General features: G+C 44.1%; 1 protein-coding gene across 9 annotated transcripts in view; it reads right to left on the bottom strand.

Moving 5' to 3' along the window:
* The window catches only part of ALS2CL (ALS2 C-terminal like), a 50,174-nt gene that overhangs the window by 12,450 nt on the left and 15,572 nt on the right, over positions 1 to 22,152 (bottom strand). For 7 of the 9 annotated variants that reach the window (XM_074867841.1, XM_074868022.1, XM_074868294.1 and 4 more), the window contains exons 2-15: positions 15,539 to 15,647; positions 14,473 to 14,665; positions 12,604 to 12,669; positions 11,692 to 11,857; positions 11,128 to 11,256; positions 10,671 to 10,790; positions 8,784 to 8,860; positions 8,318 to 8,384; positions 7,407 to 7,603; positions 4,905 to 4,970; positions 4,051 to 4,149; positions 2,274 to 2,432; positions 1,877 to 1,988; positions 302 to 379 (exon numbers count right to left, since the gene is read on the bottom strand). In XM_074867841.1, coding sequence (XP_074723942.1) covers positions 302 to 379; positions 1,877 to 1,988; positions 2,274 to 2,432; positions 4,051 to 4,149; positions 4,905 to 4,970; positions 7,407 to 7,603; positions 8,318 to 8,384; positions 8,784 to 8,860; positions 10,671 to 10,790; positions 11,128 to 11,256; positions 11,692 to 11,857; positions 12,604 to 12,669; positions 14,473 to 14,665; positions 15,539 to 15,644 — 1,635 coding nt within the window. In that variant the 5' untranslated portion in view covers positions 15,645 to 15,647. Of the gene's footprint in view, positions 1 to 301; positions 380 to 1,876; positions 1,989 to 2,273; positions 2,433 to 4,050; positions 4,150 to 4,904; positions 4,971 to 7,406; positions 7,604 to 8,317; positions 8,385 to 8,783; positions 8,861 to 10,670; positions 10,791 to 11,127; positions 11,257 to 11,691; positions 11,858 to 12,305; positions 12,358 to 12,603; positions 12,670 to 14,472; positions 14,666 to 15,538; positions 15,648 to 16,057; positions 16,328 to 22,152 lie in introns of those variants that run through there. The other 2 variants (XM_074867754.1, XM_074868477.1) reach the window with 2 other exon arrangements.

A 22,152-nucleotide genomic window follows, 5' to 3' on the forward strand; every position in this document is an offset into this window, starting at 1 on the left:
AGCACAGCCAAAAATGTCCCACAGAAAAACAAAAAACCCAAACCCCTCAAAATAAACAAAATAGTAAAAACCAAAACAATGCACAAAGCCCCCAGCTACTTGAAGTCTCTCAGCTGCATCCTTCCTTCTGTGAATGAGACTGATAATAGAAAAAAAAAAAAATATCCAAAACCCAGGAAAATGTTCTTTTCAGGGGAATGAAGGAAGTGGAGTGAGAGGGTGTGAACTTTGAAGATTAATCCATGAGCCCCATGGAAAGCAAGCAACTGTATAGAAAGGCTGAGATGAAGGAAGTGCTCACCTTTCCAACAAATGTTAGATCTTCTGTGAAGTTCCCTTCGTAGACAGAGTCATCTTCCAAGAGCAGAATCCCAGAACCCTTCATTTGAAAGCAGAAGTGGTGAATTTATGACATTAACTTCCTATCTGCTCAAATTCATCTAGAAACAGCCACTGGCTTGAACTATTTATGGGCTGCAGACTCAGAATCTTTCTGAAAGCCCGACATGTCATTGCAATGCTCAAGAGAAAAACGAGGAGATATTCTAGAGATAACCCATTAGGCATCACTGCACACAGAAGTCCTGGGTACTCAGGAGGTTTTAAACAACAGTACTATTGCATTTATTTCCCTAGAACAAGGAATAAAAGGCAGGTTCCTGTTCTAAGAACAGTCGCCAAGAATTGCCATATGGGTCAAGCTCCTGGTCCTCCCAATCCTATGACCTTTAGGTGACTGTAGGCAATTGTGTCATTGTTTGAAAGGCGATTAAGAAAAAAGAGGAAGGCAGCTGCTATGTAGAATTATCTTTCTCCCTTGCTGTGCAGTCAATGGGTCTTTAATGAGCCGCTCCTAAGCGTTCATTAAATGACTTGTCCCATTATCTCCCAACTCCCTCAGCTGCTTACAGTAGTGCATATTTCAGGGAAGGAGCACCAAGATGCAGAACAGACACTGGATAACTCAAACCAATGGGGAAAGATTCTTCTTGTTGGGGCTTAGTCCATGGTTTGGGCCCAAAGGTTTATACGTACCCATAACAGCCAGAAAATGTGGTCACTTTTAGAGCTGTAACACATTTTCCACTGGAATGGTTTTCTTGATGGAAAGCGCCCTTTCTGGCAAAAATAAAACGTTTCCAAGGGAAGCTTCTTGGCCATACCAATTTTCCACTAGGAAAACTGAAGTGACTGCTCCCCACCCGGAAGCCTTGTGAAGTTAAAGGAGCCTTTGGCAGCTGGCAAACCAAAAGACAGCTTTATTTTGGTTTCCCGCAGATGGAGGTTTTATGGAAAGCCCTTCCGACAAAGTTTCCATGCTAAACATTTTGTCCTAATTTGGTGAGTGGGGAAGGGGTTGTTTGTTTTTTTAAGCGCGTATTTTTCATGAGAAGAAATGCTTTTCTTTCCAAGCCAGTTCTAGTGATGCCAATCCCTTTTGCTTTCCCTGCAAACATCTAAACTTTCAATGAACTGGACAGACAGCTTGTCATAGGTAAACTCACATGGGAAAGGTAAAGGCTTAATGGTCTCTAAGATAGATGTTGTATCATATATAACGGCACAGCACTTTACGTATGAGTTGGGGTCTACAATTGTGACCTGATGGTCAGTTGAACAGCTAGACCTATAAGGTGTCTTAAGCATGAGCAAGGAGAAGTGACACTCTTACATCTAGTTCCTACCTGCACCTCCAGAAACAAGATTTAATCTAGGCCCTGTTCTTCAAAAACATTATTATAGTAAAATACCAGTGCTTACATTTTCTTGCTTTCTATTTTCTCTCAAAGATTATGAAATAAAATCTTAATTTTGTCCTTGATGGGAAAGTCCATGTCCCATCGATCTAGAGAGTCCACTGAAAATGGGTACTCACCACCATTTTATCAGCATGAAATGTCCTTTGATAGCAGACACCTGACTGGGTTACTACAATGCCTTGTCCATGTTTGTGATCATCAAGCCATGTCCCTATGTATCTCTCCCCTCTGGAATGCAACAGAAAACAGATTATTTTTTTTCCCTGTTTTATTAAATCTTAGTCAATTTGATATATCACTTACTGAGGCTAGTTTTACCTGATATAATGCTCCATGCAGCACAAACTCAAATCATATAATACTTCCCCAGGAGTTCAAGTCTTATAGCAGAGGTTGAACACATACCCCCTTCACTCCCAAGTCTCCCCATCAAAACATGAGACTTCAACCCCGCCCATAGAGGGACAAAACTGTCAGGCACCTAAAGCCAGCTCTGATCTATGCCAGCTTTACCTATCTTTGTCTTCCCAGACTCCATATCCATTCTTCTTGTCATTTTCCCACTGTCCTGAGTATTTAAATGGATGCTCAGCTGAGAAGTTCTCCAGTATCCCAAACCCTTGGCGCACGTTGTCTTTGAAGTAACCTTTGTACACCATATCATTCCCATACCTGCAGGGAGAGAGACAGACAGAATTTAAAACTGTGCCTATTTGATAGCTACTATTGGGGTAGAAAGCCAGGAAATTGAGTAGATTGGGCTCATCGGCCTGCTAAATATTCCAAATATTTGACTGATAGCTCTGGAGACAGTAGTTGTTCACTATTAGGTACACGCATCACCCAAGCTAGTCACTCCACAGGTAGTTTTCAACATTATCTAAGGACACAACACTTAGGCTTGCAGTTGTCCTGGGAGAGGCCACTCAGTCCTTGATCTCTCACCAGCCAGGCTGCAGTGACCACTGGTTAATCCAGAGTACGAGTAGATAAGACCAAGCAGGAAGCCAGGTCTACCTTCACCTTCCTATGCTCACCAACTACCCCTTCTCCTGGGCTCATTCCCCTGAGAAGAGTTCCCCTCAGCTCTGTCCATACTGGCCAGCAGATCTTCACTGCTACATCACTTACACTAAACAGGGCTATCAGCTATAATTATCAACGTGCTCTCACATTTGACACCAGAGAAACTAGCTCAGCACTGCTCAGTTGTCTCCAAGTTCCCTAGAAATTTCTGCATGTCCTGTACTATGAGTTTGGTGCATAAATAAGGAGCACAACAACGAAGGTGGCCTATCCCCTATTAAGTAGCTGGAAAGCTGGGCTGTGTGCTTTCGTCTGCCACAGTTGGCTCAGTGAAAGCAGGGGTAAGTATGTGCAGTAAGTATGGGGAGTCCAGTCTTTGTACAGACCAACCCCTTTGGCTACAAGCCATGTGTGACCTAAGCAAAGATGAGGGTGCTGTTGTGCTCACTGCTGTGTAAACAAAGCAAGCTGGCCTTGTCCACATAACCCCACAGGCTGCAAATGAAACCAGTTTATACCTACAACCTGCTGAGCAGGCTTCTGCTGCCATTTCTGGCTTTCTAAATGGAAGGTAGACGGTGGGTAAGGCTGGGGCACCACCATGTGCCCACAACACAGGGCTTTACACACCAGACTGCATCCAAATTCCCATCATTGCTTTGAGACACAGGTGTGCAAATGACTGTTTCCAGAAGCATTTTGATGAGTAAATAAAAAACCCTTAGACTCTGTTTCTTAAATTAAGCTCTGAGGTTAAGCTCAGAATTTGAGAGAGCAAAAAAAGCCAACTGGGGGAACCAGCCCCCTTCAGCAGTTCAGGATAACAGTTACGGCTCCCAGACCAACAATCCCATCCATCATTAAGGAACTACTCTATACAGGATTTAATCCAGATAGCACGGCCAGGGGAGGCAGAGCGAGCTGTGTGCTCCACCAAGGCTGCCCAGGGCTGATGGCACACCATGCGCCCTGTGCTCCTCAACCACAACCATGAATGCAAAATTATATCCTCACCTATAGGGCACGAAGGATGCTATGTCAGGTAGTTACAATGGTCACAGCTTGCAGAGAAGCCCTTACTATTCTAATGCTCATGAGATGCAGGCTTGTGAAGAAGCCATACTGTCCATCTCCAAAGCAAAAGCTTCTGGAGCCTGAATTACCCTGGGTTTTACACTGTGACTAAGCCTTTCACAGTGAGGTGGGAACATTAAATACATGGAGTCCCCTTTTTCCCCAGAGTCCATCTTTGGGTTTTACTTACTCACAGATTCCATAGCCTCTCATCTTGCCCTCATACCAGTGGCACTTATAGCAGTCATACCGGTCTTCAGATTTGCGTGGGACAAGGCATATTCCAAACCTACAAGGTGCATATGACAGAGGTCAGCATCGCAAAAGGTGACTCAGTTGTGCTAGATGAAGTTTAAAAACTAAGGACCATCCAGAGTTCCAAGCTGATTTACATGGTTGGTGTCAGCTCTACCTCTGACACTATTTCCAGGTATCAACAGACTTGCTCCAAGGAAGAGCTCATCTCCTTGTGAATTGCAGTCACGGTTTCTCATTGCTTCTTCTATAGAGTTATTTTCAGTGTTGTTTTTTTTTCCTGTCTCTCCCCATTCCCCATTTTAGGAATTGAGTTAGACTACCAAAGTGATTGCTTTAGTGCAAACGAATTGCTTTCTTAATCCCGAAGTATTTGAGACATTTTTTCCCTTTAAAACCCTAACCTATTCTGAAATTCATGTAGAAATGAGAAATCTAGAAGTCTTATTTTCAAGTAGTTTTAGAAAACAATGTTTGAATTTCATAGTATCGTTTCCTTTCCCTGAAAACCCCTCATCTGAGGGTATTTCACATGAATAAATACACCCAGATTTAGTGATCTGGGGTAAGATTCATCCAGATGAAGAAATGTTTGCATGTGAACCGGTCATCTGTGCACACTCCCTATCTAGGTTACAATCTAGTCAACCTTAAGCCTGGTGTAAGATGAATTGGGCTGTAATAGTGAACAGAATCCCTCTACAAGAGGTCAGTGTCCCTGTATATCTGGGAGGAACCATTTCTTAGTTTATTTTGAAGGCAAGAAACGTCCCCTTTTTTCAGGCTTACCCATGCTCCAAGCCCTCTTTGAAATCTCCAACATGGTTGCGTCCATCGTGCCACTTCAGCGTCCCCCTGCAATTCAAAGCAAGCATCACACAAGGGAGATCACCAGCAACATTCAGAGCTGCAACAGAAGGTATCAAGGCACAACCTAGAAATGCCTAATGTCAAAACATTTCCTCAGGGAACAGACACACAGATGTTCTCCAGGCACTTCTGGGGCCTTGGTTTGCACCATAAGGATTTAACACCATAATGTTTTCATGCCCTGGAATGAGCTGGAGGAATCCTCTTCCAAGTTCCCTAATCCCAAAAGCATTTTGTAGAATTGCTGGGTTATCCATTTAGGACCTTGCACATGATCCCGTTGTAATTGCAGTGCACCATGTGATTAAGCCAGCTGAAGTTCCAGCGTGGCACATCCCTGTAGACAACATAATGACACCACGGTACAGAACTTCATTGTGCCAGACACTATGAAAACAAGAGACAAGGACTGGCCTAAAGGGATCATATCTTTCCATCTGGTTTATGTGGGGGTTGTAGAAATGATTACACGAGGTAACAATGCAAAATGAGACTGGAACAGTCAATGCAATGGTCAAATTACTGCATGGCCATGCCCAGTTGCATTTCCCTCCCTCCCGGTCTCCCACTCCACCCACACCCACTCACTGTTTTAATTCTTGCATCATCCCAGACACAGTCAGCTCCCTACACATTCACCAACCAGAGACAATAGAAGATGGTACAGTACCAAAACCATGATGTATTTGTTTGACTTTCACTGAGGTAGTTGCTTTAAACACCCACATGAGACGGGGGTTTTTTTTTCTGGTATTTACAAGGAAGCGGTCAGATTAATTTTAAGTGGATATAGAATACATCTCCTTTTTCTTTGCTACTATGAATGCCAGCAAAGGAGAGCAAGTCAGAGAGAATGCCTGCTCTAGCCATGGGGATGGTTTAAGCTACTTGTACCTCCTTCCCCCACACCAGGTCATCAGGAGTACTGGGACAGAACAGTGAAAAACGCAGATGTTTTTGCTGAAGAGCTCTGATTCACACTGCCACAGCTCTCTGCTCATGTGCTTTGCCATACCAGCCTCTCCCTCAGAGGTGGATAAGCCTTGCTGCTCTGTAACCTTGTATTAGTAGCAAGTCATATAGAAGAGCAATTTCAGGAGTGAGATTAAGCAATTAAGCAATTAAAAACCCAGGTATTAAAAGCACCTGAAGTCACTTAATTCTGCCACAAATTTCCTGGGGTGCTTCAGTCAAGTCACTTAATCTGAAGCAGCAGAGGTATTTATTAATCCTATTTCTCCAACCTTAAGAAAGGAGGAGACAAAGAGCAAGGAGAGGTGCTTGTCTTTCTGTGTCTGGCATGCAGTGGTTTCCAGAGCTCTGTTAGGCTTGCAGGTGCTGGGGAAGGTGGAGATGATGTAAAGGACTGCCGCAGGCATAGCACTACTCTAAACACCTATTAAATGCTATTCTGGGGCAAGGCATAATTTCTTCCACAGAGGATTCAGGATCAAGCTTTTGATTTTGGATATTCTCATTACTTTAAAGCTCTTTCAAACCAAATCTCTACATCCCTTTTTGCTTCAATAGCAACTGTAAACAAACCGTGTAAAACTCAGGAAATATGAAACTTCCAAATCAGCCTGTTTTGGTGTCTGAGGAGGTTGGTCATATTTCACGATTCTTCACTAAAACGGAGACTATGCTCTACCTTATGTCAAAGAGATTTTGGTTGGGACCATTTAACCTTTACAGACCATTCCCTTTTGGCAGAGCTCGGTCTTGAACTTCAGTTGGATTTAATGAAGAGTTCTCGTGTTCCTAAGAAAAGCATTTGAGCCTCTTTTACACTTAATTAGATTTTTTTTTAATTCCCTTGATAATAGTTTGGATGTTAAAATAGATATTAATAGGACAGGATAAAGCTTTTCTCTCATTCACAAGCAAAGGCTTTTTATTGGGTCATCATGATTGTAAGATTTTATGCCTCAGGCTGAGATCTTGAAAATAAACATTAGCTCAAGTCTAAGTCCTAATTACAGGTATAAGCCAACGCAGCACTTTCAAGGTGATCATTTCCACAGTATTGGGGGCAGCCTTTACTATTTACTGCTTAAACCAGTATCGCTAGGAAGACATCTACAGTACAATAGATCACGTGTCAGGACTCATGCTTTGACTAAGCCCTGAAATCAAGCAACTGTGTCCCAACTGCCCCCCTGAATCTGTCCTCAACACCACATTTCCCTCTGGAAACAAGTGAGGCAGGAACCAGAGAGGCTGGCACACCCTGGGGGATCACCAGCACAGAGTCTGTGGTCCAGGCCCTCAGCATGGGATGGATCACCCCATGTCCACAGCCACTCTGTGGCATCTATACCTCCACCTGTGCATCCACTGGATCCAGGCAGTGCTACACAAAGACAGCAGGGCCATCCTTGCATGTTCTTGCTTAAGAAAGGGACAAAAAAGGCTCCTTACTTGCCATGCGGCTTTCCCCAGTGCCACTCGCCCTCATAGGATGTGTTCTTGAACTTGCCCTCCAGCCTGAAGACATAGGTGAAGAAGCGGCAGGACGGGGGCTTGGTGCCTTCTCCAGTCTTACCCCACAATGGGAAATCTCTCTTCCCGTTCAGTGCCTGGCGGACAGCCTGGTTCAGCTTCCACTGCCAAACAGCCTGGGGGCAGAGGAAGAGGATTGCTGGACTAACAGCGAAGAAAACATAATAGCTCCCAAAAAGAGATACTTCAGGAGAAGCAACAAGAAGCTGTTTGGTTCCCATCAGTTCCATGCCATTTGGCTTGCTGGGATGGCGAGTTATGGCCCATCTACAGCATCAACGGGAGGTGTTATCTTGTGTCCTGCAAGTTGAATCCTGCACTAATGCACAACATTTTCATGTCATTTAAGCCTGACTTTCACCACCACCACTAATCAGCCTTGGCACAGGACAGTGCTGATGGGACTGTACTGTCCCAAGCTCTGCAGCACACACTACTGGCCAGGGCAGACCACTTCTAGCACGCAGATATTTGTCATCTACCATCAACTGCCTAAACCACCTCTGACTATCAAATATTGTATTGGCTCCACAGAGGGGGAAAAAAACCCTCAAAAACCCAACAAACCCCACGCTGCTTATTATTCTGCTTTAAATAATTAAAAAAATAGCAAAAATCACAGAGGAACAGCCTCAGCTGCATTTAAGCAGGTGCAGAGCCCACTAATCTGTCTTCTGATTGGGAAGCTAAAATCCTGACACTTCATGGGATTTCAACTTCCACTCAGTAGTCAATGTTTTGCCTCCACTACATCTCTATGCTATTCCCCGATTTCAAAACTTGGTGCACAGTATTTCAGATGGAACAGAAAGAGTCTGCCCACTGCTGACCTTCATCTGTGGGTCTTTGGCAGAGAGGAAGAACGTTTCTTCTGGGGTTATAATGCGGAGTCTGTACCTGTGAAGCAAAAGACATTACAAAGACTATGAAAAACACATTTCTCAGTCAAACAGCAGTTCCTGCTCTTCCCATTCCTCTTAAGAAGCTAATGGTGCTTTTGCAGTCAGTTTTTCCTTCTCAAGAGGTACTCAACTAGTCAACTCATCTGTGTTCTCTAGGCCTGGAGCCTAAACCATTTTATTATTGATCGATTTCAATATATCAGTAAAGGCAAGCAATGCAAGTCCGAGCTGCTGTGATCCCATCTGAGAGGTGCTGCAATTATCTGTAGCCCAGAACCAATCCCACTGTGTGGAAAGGAGATGGGACAAAGTTTTGAATCATTTTCTCAGTTTCACAATCAAGTTGAACACTTTTTTTTTTTTTTTAACCTCCAAGTAGAAATTTTTCACTTACAGTCCTGGAGCCAATTTCTCCCTGCAGTTTTCATCTACCCACACAAGCTTCAGATCAAAACTCTGAAAGCTGTTTCCCTGGAACAAAAGGGAGAAGATGTTCCTGTTATTGATGTAAACATCACACTTTGCCTCCACTCTGTCAATCCATTGAACAGCAAAGCAAGACTGGCAGCACTGTAAATTCCCTCTTTTGTGGTCCACGCATCTATCCTGCACTACGATGACAGACCTCGGAGACTGAAGAAACATAGGAGAAGGAAGAAAGTTCTTAGTTTCACACTGAAGTGGTGTTCCATAATGCCATGGCTACAACTAACAGTAACAGACCTTCTTAGATGGCACTTATCTCCCCAAGTTTCTTCCCTATCATTTGACAACACTCCCAAATCATCCCTGGCACCCAGTATGCACTAGTTTTGCTTATGATCTATCTAGGATTTGGACTCCAGATGGCACAGCCAATAATGGCCCACAACATTTAAAGGGTCAGTATTTTGATCAATAGTACACCAAACAGAAGAAAATAAAATGGTTGAAATATTAGGAAAAGACTGCATTTAATATTACATTTCCCTTCCCTGTCTAAAGTCCAGATGCCCACACTACAGAGTTGCTGTCTGTAAGGATGTCGTTGGCCAAGATTAGGTACTAGCACTACGGAGTTCACCACAAGTTAATCACTGATGTATCTACCAGATTTGGGGGAAAAGGGAAGGGAGAGAAGTTCAGATTCCCAGTACCAGAGCCCTCACCAGCAACCTCCTGCTAGCAGCCCAAGCTAACCAGTTCAATCCCAGTGCTGTTACATCTCCCCAACCTTCAATAACAGTCATAACAGCAGATGCGACCTAGTGGGTGGGAACTGTTGACCGAACAGAGACGTCTACAATGTAGAAATCTCTGTATGAGCTAGTTACCCTGTGTTCTCATCCTAGTCAATGGAGTGGAGGACATGATTCAACTCATCCTAATTTTGGCATATAAAATAGGTCAGATAAACCACACCCAGACAGCGCATGTTTGTCTCCCCTGACTATAAAGGGAGCCTGGGGTCACTTGCTCACACCGAGATCACTTACAGTACTAAGAAATCTACAATGTAAAGTTGGATGAGATAATCACCACCCCATATCCTCAGGCTTAGACCCTGCAAGCTGAGTGGGACTGCTCAGCGTTATCACAAAGGCTCATGTTTGGAGGAGCCATAAAATGTATCAGCTCACAAGGCAGTCCTCTGTTTGGACACCTGAGGGGCTGGCACATGACTAAAGAGCAAGCAGAGAGAGGTGCATATGAAGAGAGCCCTCCTAGATTACAGGTGCTGTCAGCCAGAGCAAGCCAAACTGGACTTAATTAACATGCTTCAGAAGAGCTTTGAACATGTATTATTCATTTAGCTACCCATACCTGTAGACACTCCCTGTCTGCCCCACACCCAGGCCCCAAATCCCTAAAATAGCCCCAAGAACACCTGTAACTTCTGCTCCCATGCTACTAGCAGGGTCAACCATGCAAGATCATATTCAGTCCTATGCATGAGTGCTTACAGTATAATATCTTTGACCCACCAGGCAAGCCCCTTTTGAATAAGCAAGGACAGAAATCAATAGATATATATGCAGGCATGGGTTTGGGTTACTAGAAAGGTGCCTGTGGTGGTTGGATAGTACACATTTACCGGGGAAAAATGTTATGTGGATACTCCTCTATTCTTTTGTCATTAGGCTTTCTTTTATTCTCCAGTTCAACCCACAGGTGCATGGATCTGAGACAAGGTTTTGCCAACACCCAAGCTCTGCTGCATTTTCAACATCAAAGGAACCTGAAATTTACTGTCATTTATCTGCTCTGCCCTTCCAATCTCTCTGAAAGACTGCAAACTCACCTGAATTAACACAAGGACATCATCAAAGAGCAAGATCCGGTCCGATCTATTCGTGCTGGCAGAGATGGGAAGATTTTTGCTATCTTCCAGCAGCCTTCTTTCAGGTACACAGAGCATGTCCTGTAGAGGGAACCACAGAGGTCAAGATGGAGGACCAAAAACATCAAGAAACATTAGGATTTGGGAGAGGATATACAACTTAAGCCAACAGTTCCTGCAGAGGCCATCTGACTCATGCCACAGGCTGACAGTGACAGCAGAACTGGACACAGCACTCAACTTCTAAAGTACCCAGTGACCATGAGGTTTCTCCAGGACATCCACATTGCCCTGCTCTGTTGGCTTCAAACCAAGCCTCAAATTCTTGATCCATATTAAATTTCCTCCATGGGTAAGCAGGAGTGTAAGACCTCCAAAAGATCTCCCCATCAAGCCAGTTCCTATATCCATGACTCACTGTGAATTTGTAGCTCAAGGATTTCCATAAGGACTTGGTAAAACAAGCTTCATCCAGGACTTGGCTGACGAAAGACTCCAGCTTCACATATTCCTTGATGGCGCTGGTAACCACGTCCTTTTCAGGGCCCTGATAAAAGAAGGCAGGACTTGAGCAACAGTTCAGGCACGGTTGTGCAGGACGTCTACTCTCTGTGCTACAGTTGCAGAAAAACTTCAGCAGCTCTAAATCCAAAGGGCTAATGAGAGTTAACCCTCCAACTCCCTTTGAAAGAAGGAAAGCCTCCCAAATCTAGCATTATCTCTGCCACCATCAGAAGTGTGCAACCTTAGGCCAGTTACTTGACCCTTTGCAGCATCTCTATATGATGAGTAGCTCGGACTACACTGGAGTGGCCACTGTTCATTGCTTTGAGACCTTCAGGTGGTCTGCACTCCACTGGTGCTGGTTAGTACCACCCCAGCTGTCCACTGGAAATCATTTTTCTTCCAACCTGCATTGGATTCAGCTCTGCAAAAGGTGTTAGCATAAGCCAGTCAAGTAATATCACATAAAGCTTCCTACCTCTTTGAGAACCTCATTCAGCTTGGTAAGGAGCAGTATATAATGCTCAATGTGATCTCGGATAGGTTTGTGAAGAACAGTGTATAAGGCCAGTGACATGGACGTCTCAGAGGTGAAGTCTGTGAGGAATTGTTTCAGCACTGTCTTATGGTGCTTCCAGGCTTCACTGCAAGATGGTGAATTAAGACAAAGGTTCATTAATTAGTTTTTCTGCAAATTGCCACTCCTCTGCCTTCCAAACATTATACGCTACCTCACTCCCAGACAGGGTACAGAAAGACTTGAAAGAGCAGGAGATGACATAGCGCAAGCATATTTGCACCCCAACCACACAGAAATAAGGCAATGAGGCAAACAAGAGTTCCATCCATCCTGCCTCTGGCCCAGCGGTCTTTGCAAATAGGAACCACACCCACAGACATACAGAATATAGCATGATTTTCACAATGGTTTGCACATCAAGATGATTCAGATAAAGTGGCTGCAAATCTGCTTGGGTCTAGAGCTCATGCTTTCATTTGCTATTTCCATAAGACTTGGACAACATCTGGGACAAGCAGTGGAAATTTCCTGCCAGATTCCCAAAGAATCCTTTCTCGGGTCCCACCCCTTACCTGAACCCACCAATTTACAGGCTTCCCCTCCTACAAAAGAAGTTGTGCGTGTCTAGAAAGAGAGGGAGAGAGATCTGTAGAGGAAAGCTTCCAACAGCTGCTGCCATGGTCTCAGAAGATGGCAGGAGCAGCCAGTATGGCCAATGCAGAGGAGAAACAGAGTTTCAGAGGACCATGAAACAGAGATCCCTGTGAGGTGCAGTGCTCACTACTGCTCGCTCCAGTTTAGTGTCTTAACCCGTACAATGTCCCTGTGTTCCTATTAGCCCCTTCAATAAGCATTTTTCAGCCCACTGACCTTTTGCTCTCTGTGGCATGTTCAAAGCCGCGGACTACAACGTAGTTTGCGAAAGTGACGAAATATCTGTTGGCAAGAAAACAGACAAACACACACAAGTACGAGTTGAGTTAGAGATGCACATTAGCTACGAGGTTTAAGCAATAGAGGGAAGAAGCTGATTTGAAAATGTCAGGTCAGGTCCACCTTCCCAAGGGAGGCAGAGAGACGTAGCTCCTGTACTTCCCACCTTGGCTCACTCCCCTTCTGTCCCCTTTGCCAGCTCCTTGGCTTAACTGCCTTGTTGACGTTCGCACTAGTGTCGTTACAGGAAGTTTAAATCATCCTGCCATTTAGCATAAGCAGAAGTAAACTTGCACAACTGTTCTGGAAAGCAAACCTGCAAAGGCTGAGCTGAAGAGATCAGCTTTGGATGTATGTGAATTTCTGCTGGTTGAAGTAAAAGTATCGGGTCTGTATTACTGATGGTAAATTCAAGTCAAGGTGTCCCACGCCAGTGTAGCTCATCTCACACTAGAGGGAGATCGAGCCATATTTTGTTAGCAAACACCATGCTTTCTCCCAGTACTGTTTTCAGATAAGTCATGTATAGTGTCCAGGCTAATTACCATTTATTACATCTTTCAGGGACATATATTTACTGCTGATTTTCAGGCCCCTGAACAGCTCCTATATCACTCCAATAAGCATGAGACGCTGTAGGATCAGTACAGCACAGAGTGAGTCAGCAGAGGTGGGTAGGAAACAGCTCATTTTTGCATGCAAAAACAGGTTTTAATTTCAAAATGAGGGGAAATTAGATCTTAAGATAAACTTCTCTGTGTCATCTGAAACCTCAGCACCAGTTTCCATCTTTCACGTGCCTTTATAAGGCAAACCAGTTCTAATTCACTGAATCAGTTCCCAAACGAACAAGACACACTTCTCCAAACCCCATTCCCATAAAGGCAAAGCTTGTTGTGCCTCACTTGCTAAAATGATACTGTCCAAGTAAAAACAAAAGAAAAAGTTGTCCTTCCTTCCTTCCTTACACATACATGAAACCCAACAAAACCAAGACTAGATGAACAGCAACGTCCAGGAGCCAGTGTGCCCATCTCCTGTTTCTGTGTGGGTGCCAAACTGCACAGACGGTACAAGCCCATCTGGCAAAGGCTTGGCCACATTTATGGCCAATGTGATGAATGAAGGATTGAACACTGTCTGATCTTTATGTCATCTCAGATGTCCATATGCCATTTTTTGTGCTAGGACATCAACACCCAGGTTACACACGGTACGGTGCTTTTGGTAAACATTTTATTTTGCGTTGCAGACAGATGGGGAGCAGACGTAATTAATTATAGAAATGTCAGTGTGGCAGTATGTTTTTCAGATCATGCTACATCCATCACTTGCTATCATATCCCTTGCCAAAAGCATAAAAATGTGGCACAAACAGGTAATATGAACTATGTCTAGAGACATCTTCTTTCCTTGTCCCTGTGAGTCCTTTAAACCTGCTTATGCATGACTTTCTGTTCCTGATCACAGCTCAACATTTGTTCTCATAAATTCCCCAGGCACAAATTCTACCCCCCTGTCCTCTTCCCATTTTTAAGATGCATTAAAAAAACTATACTTGCATGAAAAAATTCTGCCTCTTACAAGCATACTCACAGCTACAAAAAAGGCTACTTACACTGTCTGCACAGACACTATATTCTGCAGCACTTGTCGTGAGGACTGAATTCAATCACTTCTTGACCTAATGACTGAATACTAGTGGACAGGAATGAACAAATTAAATGCACAAATTAATTGCACCGACCTACCAGTTAATTGATAAGTTTGATCCCTTATGCTACTCCAAAATGCTTCTGTACTTACTGGATGTAGAGGCTTAGAAACAGGTCTCCTTTCCAGACAGTGTAAATGTCCTGGATGCAGAATGACTCAGAGCTGCTGTGTTTTTGTTTCAGCATGCAGTAATTTTCTTCTGTGAGGTTCCAGAGAGCTTGAAATCGATCATTCAGGAGCAGGAAGAGCTTAAAGTTCTCCTTTCCCTTCTGGTCACTAGGCTCTTTGAGGAAAAGATGGGGGGAAAAGGCTATCAGAAAGCCCCAACTCCAAGAAATCTTGTGGAAAACATTGCCTGTGTCTAATACTCAGTCCAATTTTTCAGTGTAAATCACATATATTCTTAGAGGAAAACAATGCCAGGGAGGAAGGAGATGATGATTAGTGTTGTGCCCCTGTGAGTGATTGCACGGGCTGTCATGCTAAGGCTTTGTCCTTCCCATTCTTGTGGGGCATGTGGTCAGGGCAGCCTGTGAGGCTCAGCCCCAGCTCAGACATGAACAGCGGAGGAAAATTTCTACCCCTGGCCCAAAGGGCTGTTCCCAGTCTCCTTGGAGGCTAGACCAAAAAGGCAGTGACATGAGAGAGAGAACCCCCAACGGGCCTAATCCAGTCATACCACTTTTGGCTAGACAGGCTTGTGAATATTTATATGGATTTGTTATTTCAGTGGAGCTGCTCTGATTTACTGCCAGCTCAGAACCTGCACCCACAAGTTTTATCTTCAAAGATGGGCATGACCACGGACTGAGAGCAGGGAGGCAGAATGGGCACAGTTTAGGGGTCACGTATGTGTGAGATGTATTTTGGATTTCCACACACCATGCTGGAAACAAGCCTTGGAGCAGGTGTACAGGCTGATACAGGTTAGAATCTGGATTCACCTCTAAAAACAACAAGAACCAGTCCGAGACTTGAATGAAAGGCCATAGGCATCCTTAAGAGCTCACTATCTTAAATCTACTTACCTCTTACTCCAGCAAACCAGCCTCCAGCAAGTCCTCAGCCACAGCGTTTCAATTATAAATCCCTTCATAGGTGTGCCAGTGACTCAAGGCTAAAACTACAGACAAGAAAGTAGTCTACTCTGACCTACCTGCCTGGAGCAGAGGCTTGAGGATGAGTGTATTTATCCGTGCCAGGCATGCTGAAAAGGTTTCCTCCACTTGGAGCAGAGATGCAGTTGCTTCAGCTGTGCACATATCCTGGACACAACACAGAAGGCACACATAAACTCTCCTGCAAAAGTATCCATCTACCAAGGCTTCAGCGCTCATTCCAAACAATCAGCCTTTTCTACGCTTGACAGCACACAGAGCTGTAATTGCTGTCCCCAAAAAGCATTTGAAATTGTTAGAAGAGGAAACAGAAACCCAATAGCTCAACATGAGCTGATGTCACAGAAGACCACCAAGGCTACAGCCCATTTTCCTGATGCCCCAAATTGAAGATCTTCTCAGGTAGACCACGATACCTCTTCTACGTGACCGGAAAGGCCCTAAACTTTTTGGTATGTGTTAATCCTGGTTAGTGCCAGATTTGTTCTCCCAGAGAAAATCCCTGAAGTACAAGGCGGCAAAGGATGAAGCAGAGCATCTCTTCCCATATCTCTCACCAGTTTTCTGCCAGAGTGCCTCAGTCTGCATCTTTTGGCATTAAAAGCTATTGTACGGAGCTGCAGAGCCGTGCCAGCCATGCCCAAACATGCAACCCTCCAGAGGAACAGAGGTCTGGTGTTACTCCTTTCTGAGTAGGACACTACACTGCTGGTACTATGTCACAACTGCTGCGTCAACAAGGAGAGCTTGCCTAATGTGGAAGTGGGCAGCACTTAGAAATAAAAAAAAAAAAAAAAAAGGGGAAAAAAAAGGGGGCATCAAACCCATGTGAGCAAATTCCAGTAGCTTCCTCCTTCCAAGCCTTAACTCCTGAAAGAAATGTATCAGAGGAAGTGAACACAGCCAGCTAATAGCATGTCATAAGAGACTGCTCTGGAAAAAGGCCAGGTGGTGAAGATACTATGGGCAGAATCAGCTGATATTACTACTAGTGATAAAAATACAAAAAACTCTGAGATTCTTTTAACTTTGTGAAGCAAAACAGCAAGCTCAAGGGGCTGAATATGGTCTGTCCACATCTATCCTTCGCCTGGTTGCAGTGCATGCTCAAAGGCTACGTTTGCAATTATGGCATTATGTTCCAAAGATTTATACTGCTGAATCAGTGGCAGAGACCTCGGCGCAGTTTTGATGTGTGCCAACTAGCGCCTCTCCCCGACAATTCCAAGGTATGGTCCAGGGACCATTTGAAACAAGTAGTTTACACATGATCATGCTGTTTTGGGAGGTAAGGAGACATTAGCTATGTATAGGTTATGCAATAACCACTTGGCTGTGGGGATAGACGTGATTTATTTACTAATGGAGATGTAACTAGAGTCTTTGCACTCTTTCCAGGAAGAGCTGAACTGAGGTTATCTGCTGGTGGCATAGTCTAAGACATCCGGAACCTCTACCCTGATTGCTACAAACAACAGGTGAGATTCATTCTCCTTGTGTTGAGATGTTGGGAAGTCAGACACAGAGGCCTAACCCTACTTTATGGGAAGAAATACCTCGAGCATCTCAGCATGGACTGTAAAAAGGTCACCCGGGTGGGGTGACTAAGTTAGGTGGGAATGCCTCATTTTTAAGTTTCACACGTGGGTGGATTCCTTCCTAAACAAGAGTTTGAGCTCTCTAAAGTCACCAAATTCTGCTTAAGAACTCCCCTTCCAGGTCATCCTGGAGCTTGGACTGAAATGATGTCACAGAACAAGGGACATTTTGCAGTTTGAATGGTTAGCTGGTCTGGTTTTAAGTGGTTGTTCAGATCTAGACACAATCGACTGCACAGATGAATGACAATGTTTTCTCCTTAGTAACTACTGCCTCTTAAATTTCATTTTTCTGAAAAATGGGAAGCATTAAAAAATTCCATAATCTCATTAGTTTGCATGTTTTCATACATCAAGGTCTGCACAACCATAAGGCTATTTTTTGCAGAAACACTGGCGATTCGTCCCAGAGGAAAGCGCTAGGCATGCAAACAGGTCAAAAAGCTGGAATCTAAACTCCTCCTGGACCCTCCCAGTGAAGGCAACTGAGCCAGGAAAAAAGCAAAACAAAACAGCAGCCAGCTCTCACACAGAGAACCAAGAACACAAGACAGATCCAAAAGCTTATTTTTTGCCACCACTTAATCCCATCTTGTAGACACAAAGGTAAAGTTGTTTCTTACAGGTCCTAGAGAGCACTCAAGCTTGTTAGATGCTTCTAAGCATAAGTTGCATGCTTAATCAGTGAGTAAAATCAGGCTGGATGTGTGACAGCATTTTGTTTTCAAATGCTTCAACAGACCAGCAGGTAGTCAGTGGGGTCATATTAGGCTCACTGAGTAACAGTCTGGTGGATTTTATTTATTTGTATTTTTTTAAGCCTATTTTGTCTGGTTTTGGGAAAGGAGGGAAGACGATTCCATCATTTCAGATGGCTCTGACATGAGAGAGTGTCTCCAACTGGTCCTTATTCAATTCTGAGGAAAATGTTTTATCCTGTACGAAACAAAAAGAATGGGTGCTAGGTGACAAACTCAGAAAGTCTTCCCCAAACTCTTATCAAAACCACCAGAGAATCCACCCGTTCGTTACATACAGATGTCTTAATGTAAACCAAATGTCTCAAACCAAGGGTACAGATATCCAAAGCTTTGCTCCACAGGACCATGATAGTCTGTAAGCAGAGGCAGGAGGCTGAGGAGCCTCCTCAGGGCTGAAGAGCACATGTGCAACACCACAGGAACATCGCTGCCTCAGCGTAAGCATTACTTTGTTACTTCTGTAATGGTCACTTGGAAGAACTATGTATGTCCAAGGTGGACCTACTGATCTGGATGCAGTACTGCTCCTTCCAACTGTCATCTGGTCCCACACTATGTCTCCTGCCCCTCTGCAGTGCTGGTTCATTGAGGGTCTATGAAGACCTATGAAGATCTGAGCTCAGGCCTTATGGGGATGACCCCAAAGCATTTCTACAGTGCAGCAAGTGGGTTGACAAACCCCTGCAGTAGCAATACCGTACAGACACCCAAGCCAACTCTGCAAAAAAACAGATGCATTTACTCTTTTCCATTATAACCTGATCCAGATTTAACAGTGTTTTATTTTGGGATTGGTGGTGTTTTTTTTTTTTCTTTTTAGCAGTCATGTTCTCATCCTTCCTAGAAAAATTTGTGGGCTACTTCCTGCCTGAATATGACAGTCAGGGATCATTTGCTGAATCGGGGAGCAGCACCTGCCAGCTTTCAAAACAGCCCTTCCAGCACCACAAAAATACCCAAGTTGCCATATCACATCACCCAATAAGGTCGGAGTGAGTTTCCGTCTCCATTTCCAGGCTTTTCCCATTCGTTCTGTGAGAACAGCATTTGCACGCTTATTCTAGCCCAGTCAGGCAAAGAAGATTTGAAGTCTGTCACCCAGCGAACAAAACCAACACTGGCTCAGCCACAGAAGGCAAAGGAAACAATTGGGACCAACCAAGGGCACACAGAGGTCATGCTGTACATTCACACATGTGAAAACTGAATGCAAACTGCAGTGCCGTTGGGTGATGGGAGCACTGAGCAGAAACCTGGGGCTGTCACATGTAGTCTCACCCCGTCTTGGATACAACTTTCACGTGATTTGGTGGTTTTGTAATTCTCGCTGAAGGGCAAGGCAAGCTTGAGCAGAGCCACTCTGAAGCCTGTTCACAAGGTTTTAGTCTGCTCTTCATGCATGGCTCTGCTGCTAGGGAGTCAAGATCTTTGAAGATGATGCACTCCTGATGGACAGAATTGAAGGAGGTGCACCTCCAAGGAGGGATCCACTAGCTCCACAAAGCATGACAGCATTCTGGTTTTATGGTCAAAATCAGAAAGTCTATGGCATTTGAGGAGAGACTTCCACTGGCAAAACAAAACAGCCACCAGTCTGCTTCAGGCTCCCATGAGGAATGAGTTCTCCCTAGGATAACATTTTCCAAAATATGAGACACATCTGTTCTCCTTAAATGAAGGCACAAGAAAACTGTACAGCACAGGTCTGTAATTAGAGAAGGGACACATAATAGTATTCGTGTAGAAACGGGAAAAAGACCTTGAGAAACAACTTCTGTAGAAGTCACAAGACCTCTGTGGCTCATCACGTTCTTAGCTGTCCACTGAGCATGACAATGAGGGCAGAAAACTGGGTGATGCAGCAGCTTATACCAACCTAAATGGTTGCTGAGCATCCAAGAGATGGGAGCAGCCGGGGTCATCTGGAGGAACATTCATCCTCCATAGGGTCTGTCCAAAGCTGCTAAATGCACATTACAGCAAGTAAATACATGTCCTGAGGAGCCACAACAGGTTGCTATACCCTGTTTCAGGAAACTGGTGGAAGGGTGGGTGGAACAGATAGGAAACCAAGCAAAGAGACATTTTTGTGGAATGCTGAGCCTCTGTGGTGGTACAACTCACCCCCTTCTTTTGGGCCACTCGGTGCTTGGTGCAATTTCTGTCCCACACCCCAGGCCACATGCCAATCCAAGATGAATTGGAAAAGGTAGTGGACCACAGCATTAAGGCACCCCCTTAATGCACCTGGCGCCTACAACATCTGTACCTGGGTCATGGCCCAAAGGGGGTGATACCAGAACTTCAAGATCTGCCAAGTTCTGGGCCTGCGCAACTGGTGGGAAATACCAGAGTATTTTGGCATCCAAGCTGGGCTGAAATGGAAAAGTACCTGATGAAAGTCAATTATCTCAGACCCTATAAATAGTGACCCTAAGTGAGGCCCTTTGAGCTCTCCTGGATTGCAGCGGGCTGTGACCAGCATCTCCCCTGAGGTGGGACACCTCTCAGGCACAAACTCCTCGAGGTTTGAAGATCATTTGCCCACAAAGCTGACAAAAAGCCAGGGTGAAGTCAGACTTCTTGAGGCTCAATTATTGCCTGTTGAGGAATACCAAAGCATTGTGCGTATTTTCTCTAAACTCAAGAAGAGGGAAATTTTGACTGTAGACTAGACTCTTCCATCCACCTCTCTACCTATCTATGTGCCCGAATACACACATTTGCCTTCACGAGTGTGGATGTCTACATGTGGATATCCAAATATTTCTACGCTGTCTCTGTGTGTGTGTATGTTTTGTGTTTATATATGTACATATATATATATGTATGTATATATATACATACACTTCAATTTAGGGTACCTTGTAGTAAGTTAGTGTGACTCTTGGCATGCTCGAATCTGTAATTAAGTCACTGTTTTAATCATAACATTTTACCAAATCACCTTGTTAATCTTTAAATTGGTTAATCATTAAGTGCTACTGAAGTTCAACCTTTTGATCTACCTTACACTATTAATACATCTTGAATTATTGCTAATTCATAATCTGAAATTATTACTAAATCATAACTGTGTCAAATATTTTAATCCACAACAGCCTCATTGTCAGCTTTGCATAGAACTCCTTTCTACTCTGGAGTCTGTAATTCTGAGGCAGCTGTTCCACCAGGAAAATGTCTGGAAAGCCCCATAGATTTCAGATGTGACACAAAGTTTCTCATGGAAACACACTAGTCAAAGAATCTTGTCAGCTCCTGTATGTTAAGGAACAAACTGGACATCCACAGAAGGACTATTCATTTTCCATCTTCCTCTTGGGAATCTCCCTCTGTGCTGAAGTTAAGATTATCAGTCAACAAAAACACTTCTCAGATGGGAGAAACCTGTCATGAATCATGCCAGATTTAGGGAGTGCTTAGGACATTTTAATACTAAACCAGGTGGGATGTAAATGCCACCACCATGTTTGCTGTAGCCCCTCCCCTCCTTAAACTCTTCTCTTTCCCTACATCAGCCATCCTAAAAGTCATTGTGCCTCTGCAGCCCTTCCAATCTCACGCATCCTTGCAGTTCATGATCTACTACCCACTGCCACAGAAATGAGGCCAGTCCACCACTTTGTCACATGCAGTCCTCAAACAGGCCAAGCATTCCCTTCCCTGCTCTTCGAGAGGCAGTCAAGTTATTGATACCATGCAGCTGAGGAGGTACCTGCCTCCTACAGCCCGTGTAAAGTGAGTACATCACCTTTGCAAAGGCAGGGATAAAGCTGCTTTAATTCAAGCTCTAATTCAGAAGAAACTAAAAGCGTTCCAAATTGAAGCCAAAAGGTGCTAAAGATCCTTCTCTGTCAGGGTAAACCTGAAACTCTTCCTCAGATGTTGCTTTTCACTCTCTAGGTCACTTTCTCTCATGCCAGTAATGGTGTTGCTTCTAACTAAAGCATCTAAAACCATCTAAGAATGCAATATAGAGCATGAGCACTTACACTTGGACTGGTAAACGCCCCTCTATTTTGTAAGAGGTTACAGCCCAAAACATTTGAAATTTAAAACTTCCTTCTTGCCAGGCTGTCTTCTAGATGCCCAGAATTCCTCCCTTGCTGTTAAAGCACTCACTCACCCTTTGCATGAGCACTGTCTTTCCCCAAGCAGTGTCTAGCTCTAAAGGATGCACATTACAGGGCAGAATATAGAGCACTGCACAAGACGTGCCAGCAGGGAGTTTCTTCCTCAGAAATTAGCAGATAAACTTATGAAAAGTTTATTGTTAGACTGAGTTAATACAGG

The sequence above is a fragment of the Strix uralensis genome, chromosome 1, assembly GCF_047716275.1.
Source record: "Strix uralensis isolate ZFMK-TIS-50842 chromosome 1, bStrUra1, whole genome shotgun sequence".
NCBI lineage: Eukaryota > Metazoa > Chordata > Aves > Strigiformes > Strigidae > Strix > Strix uralensis.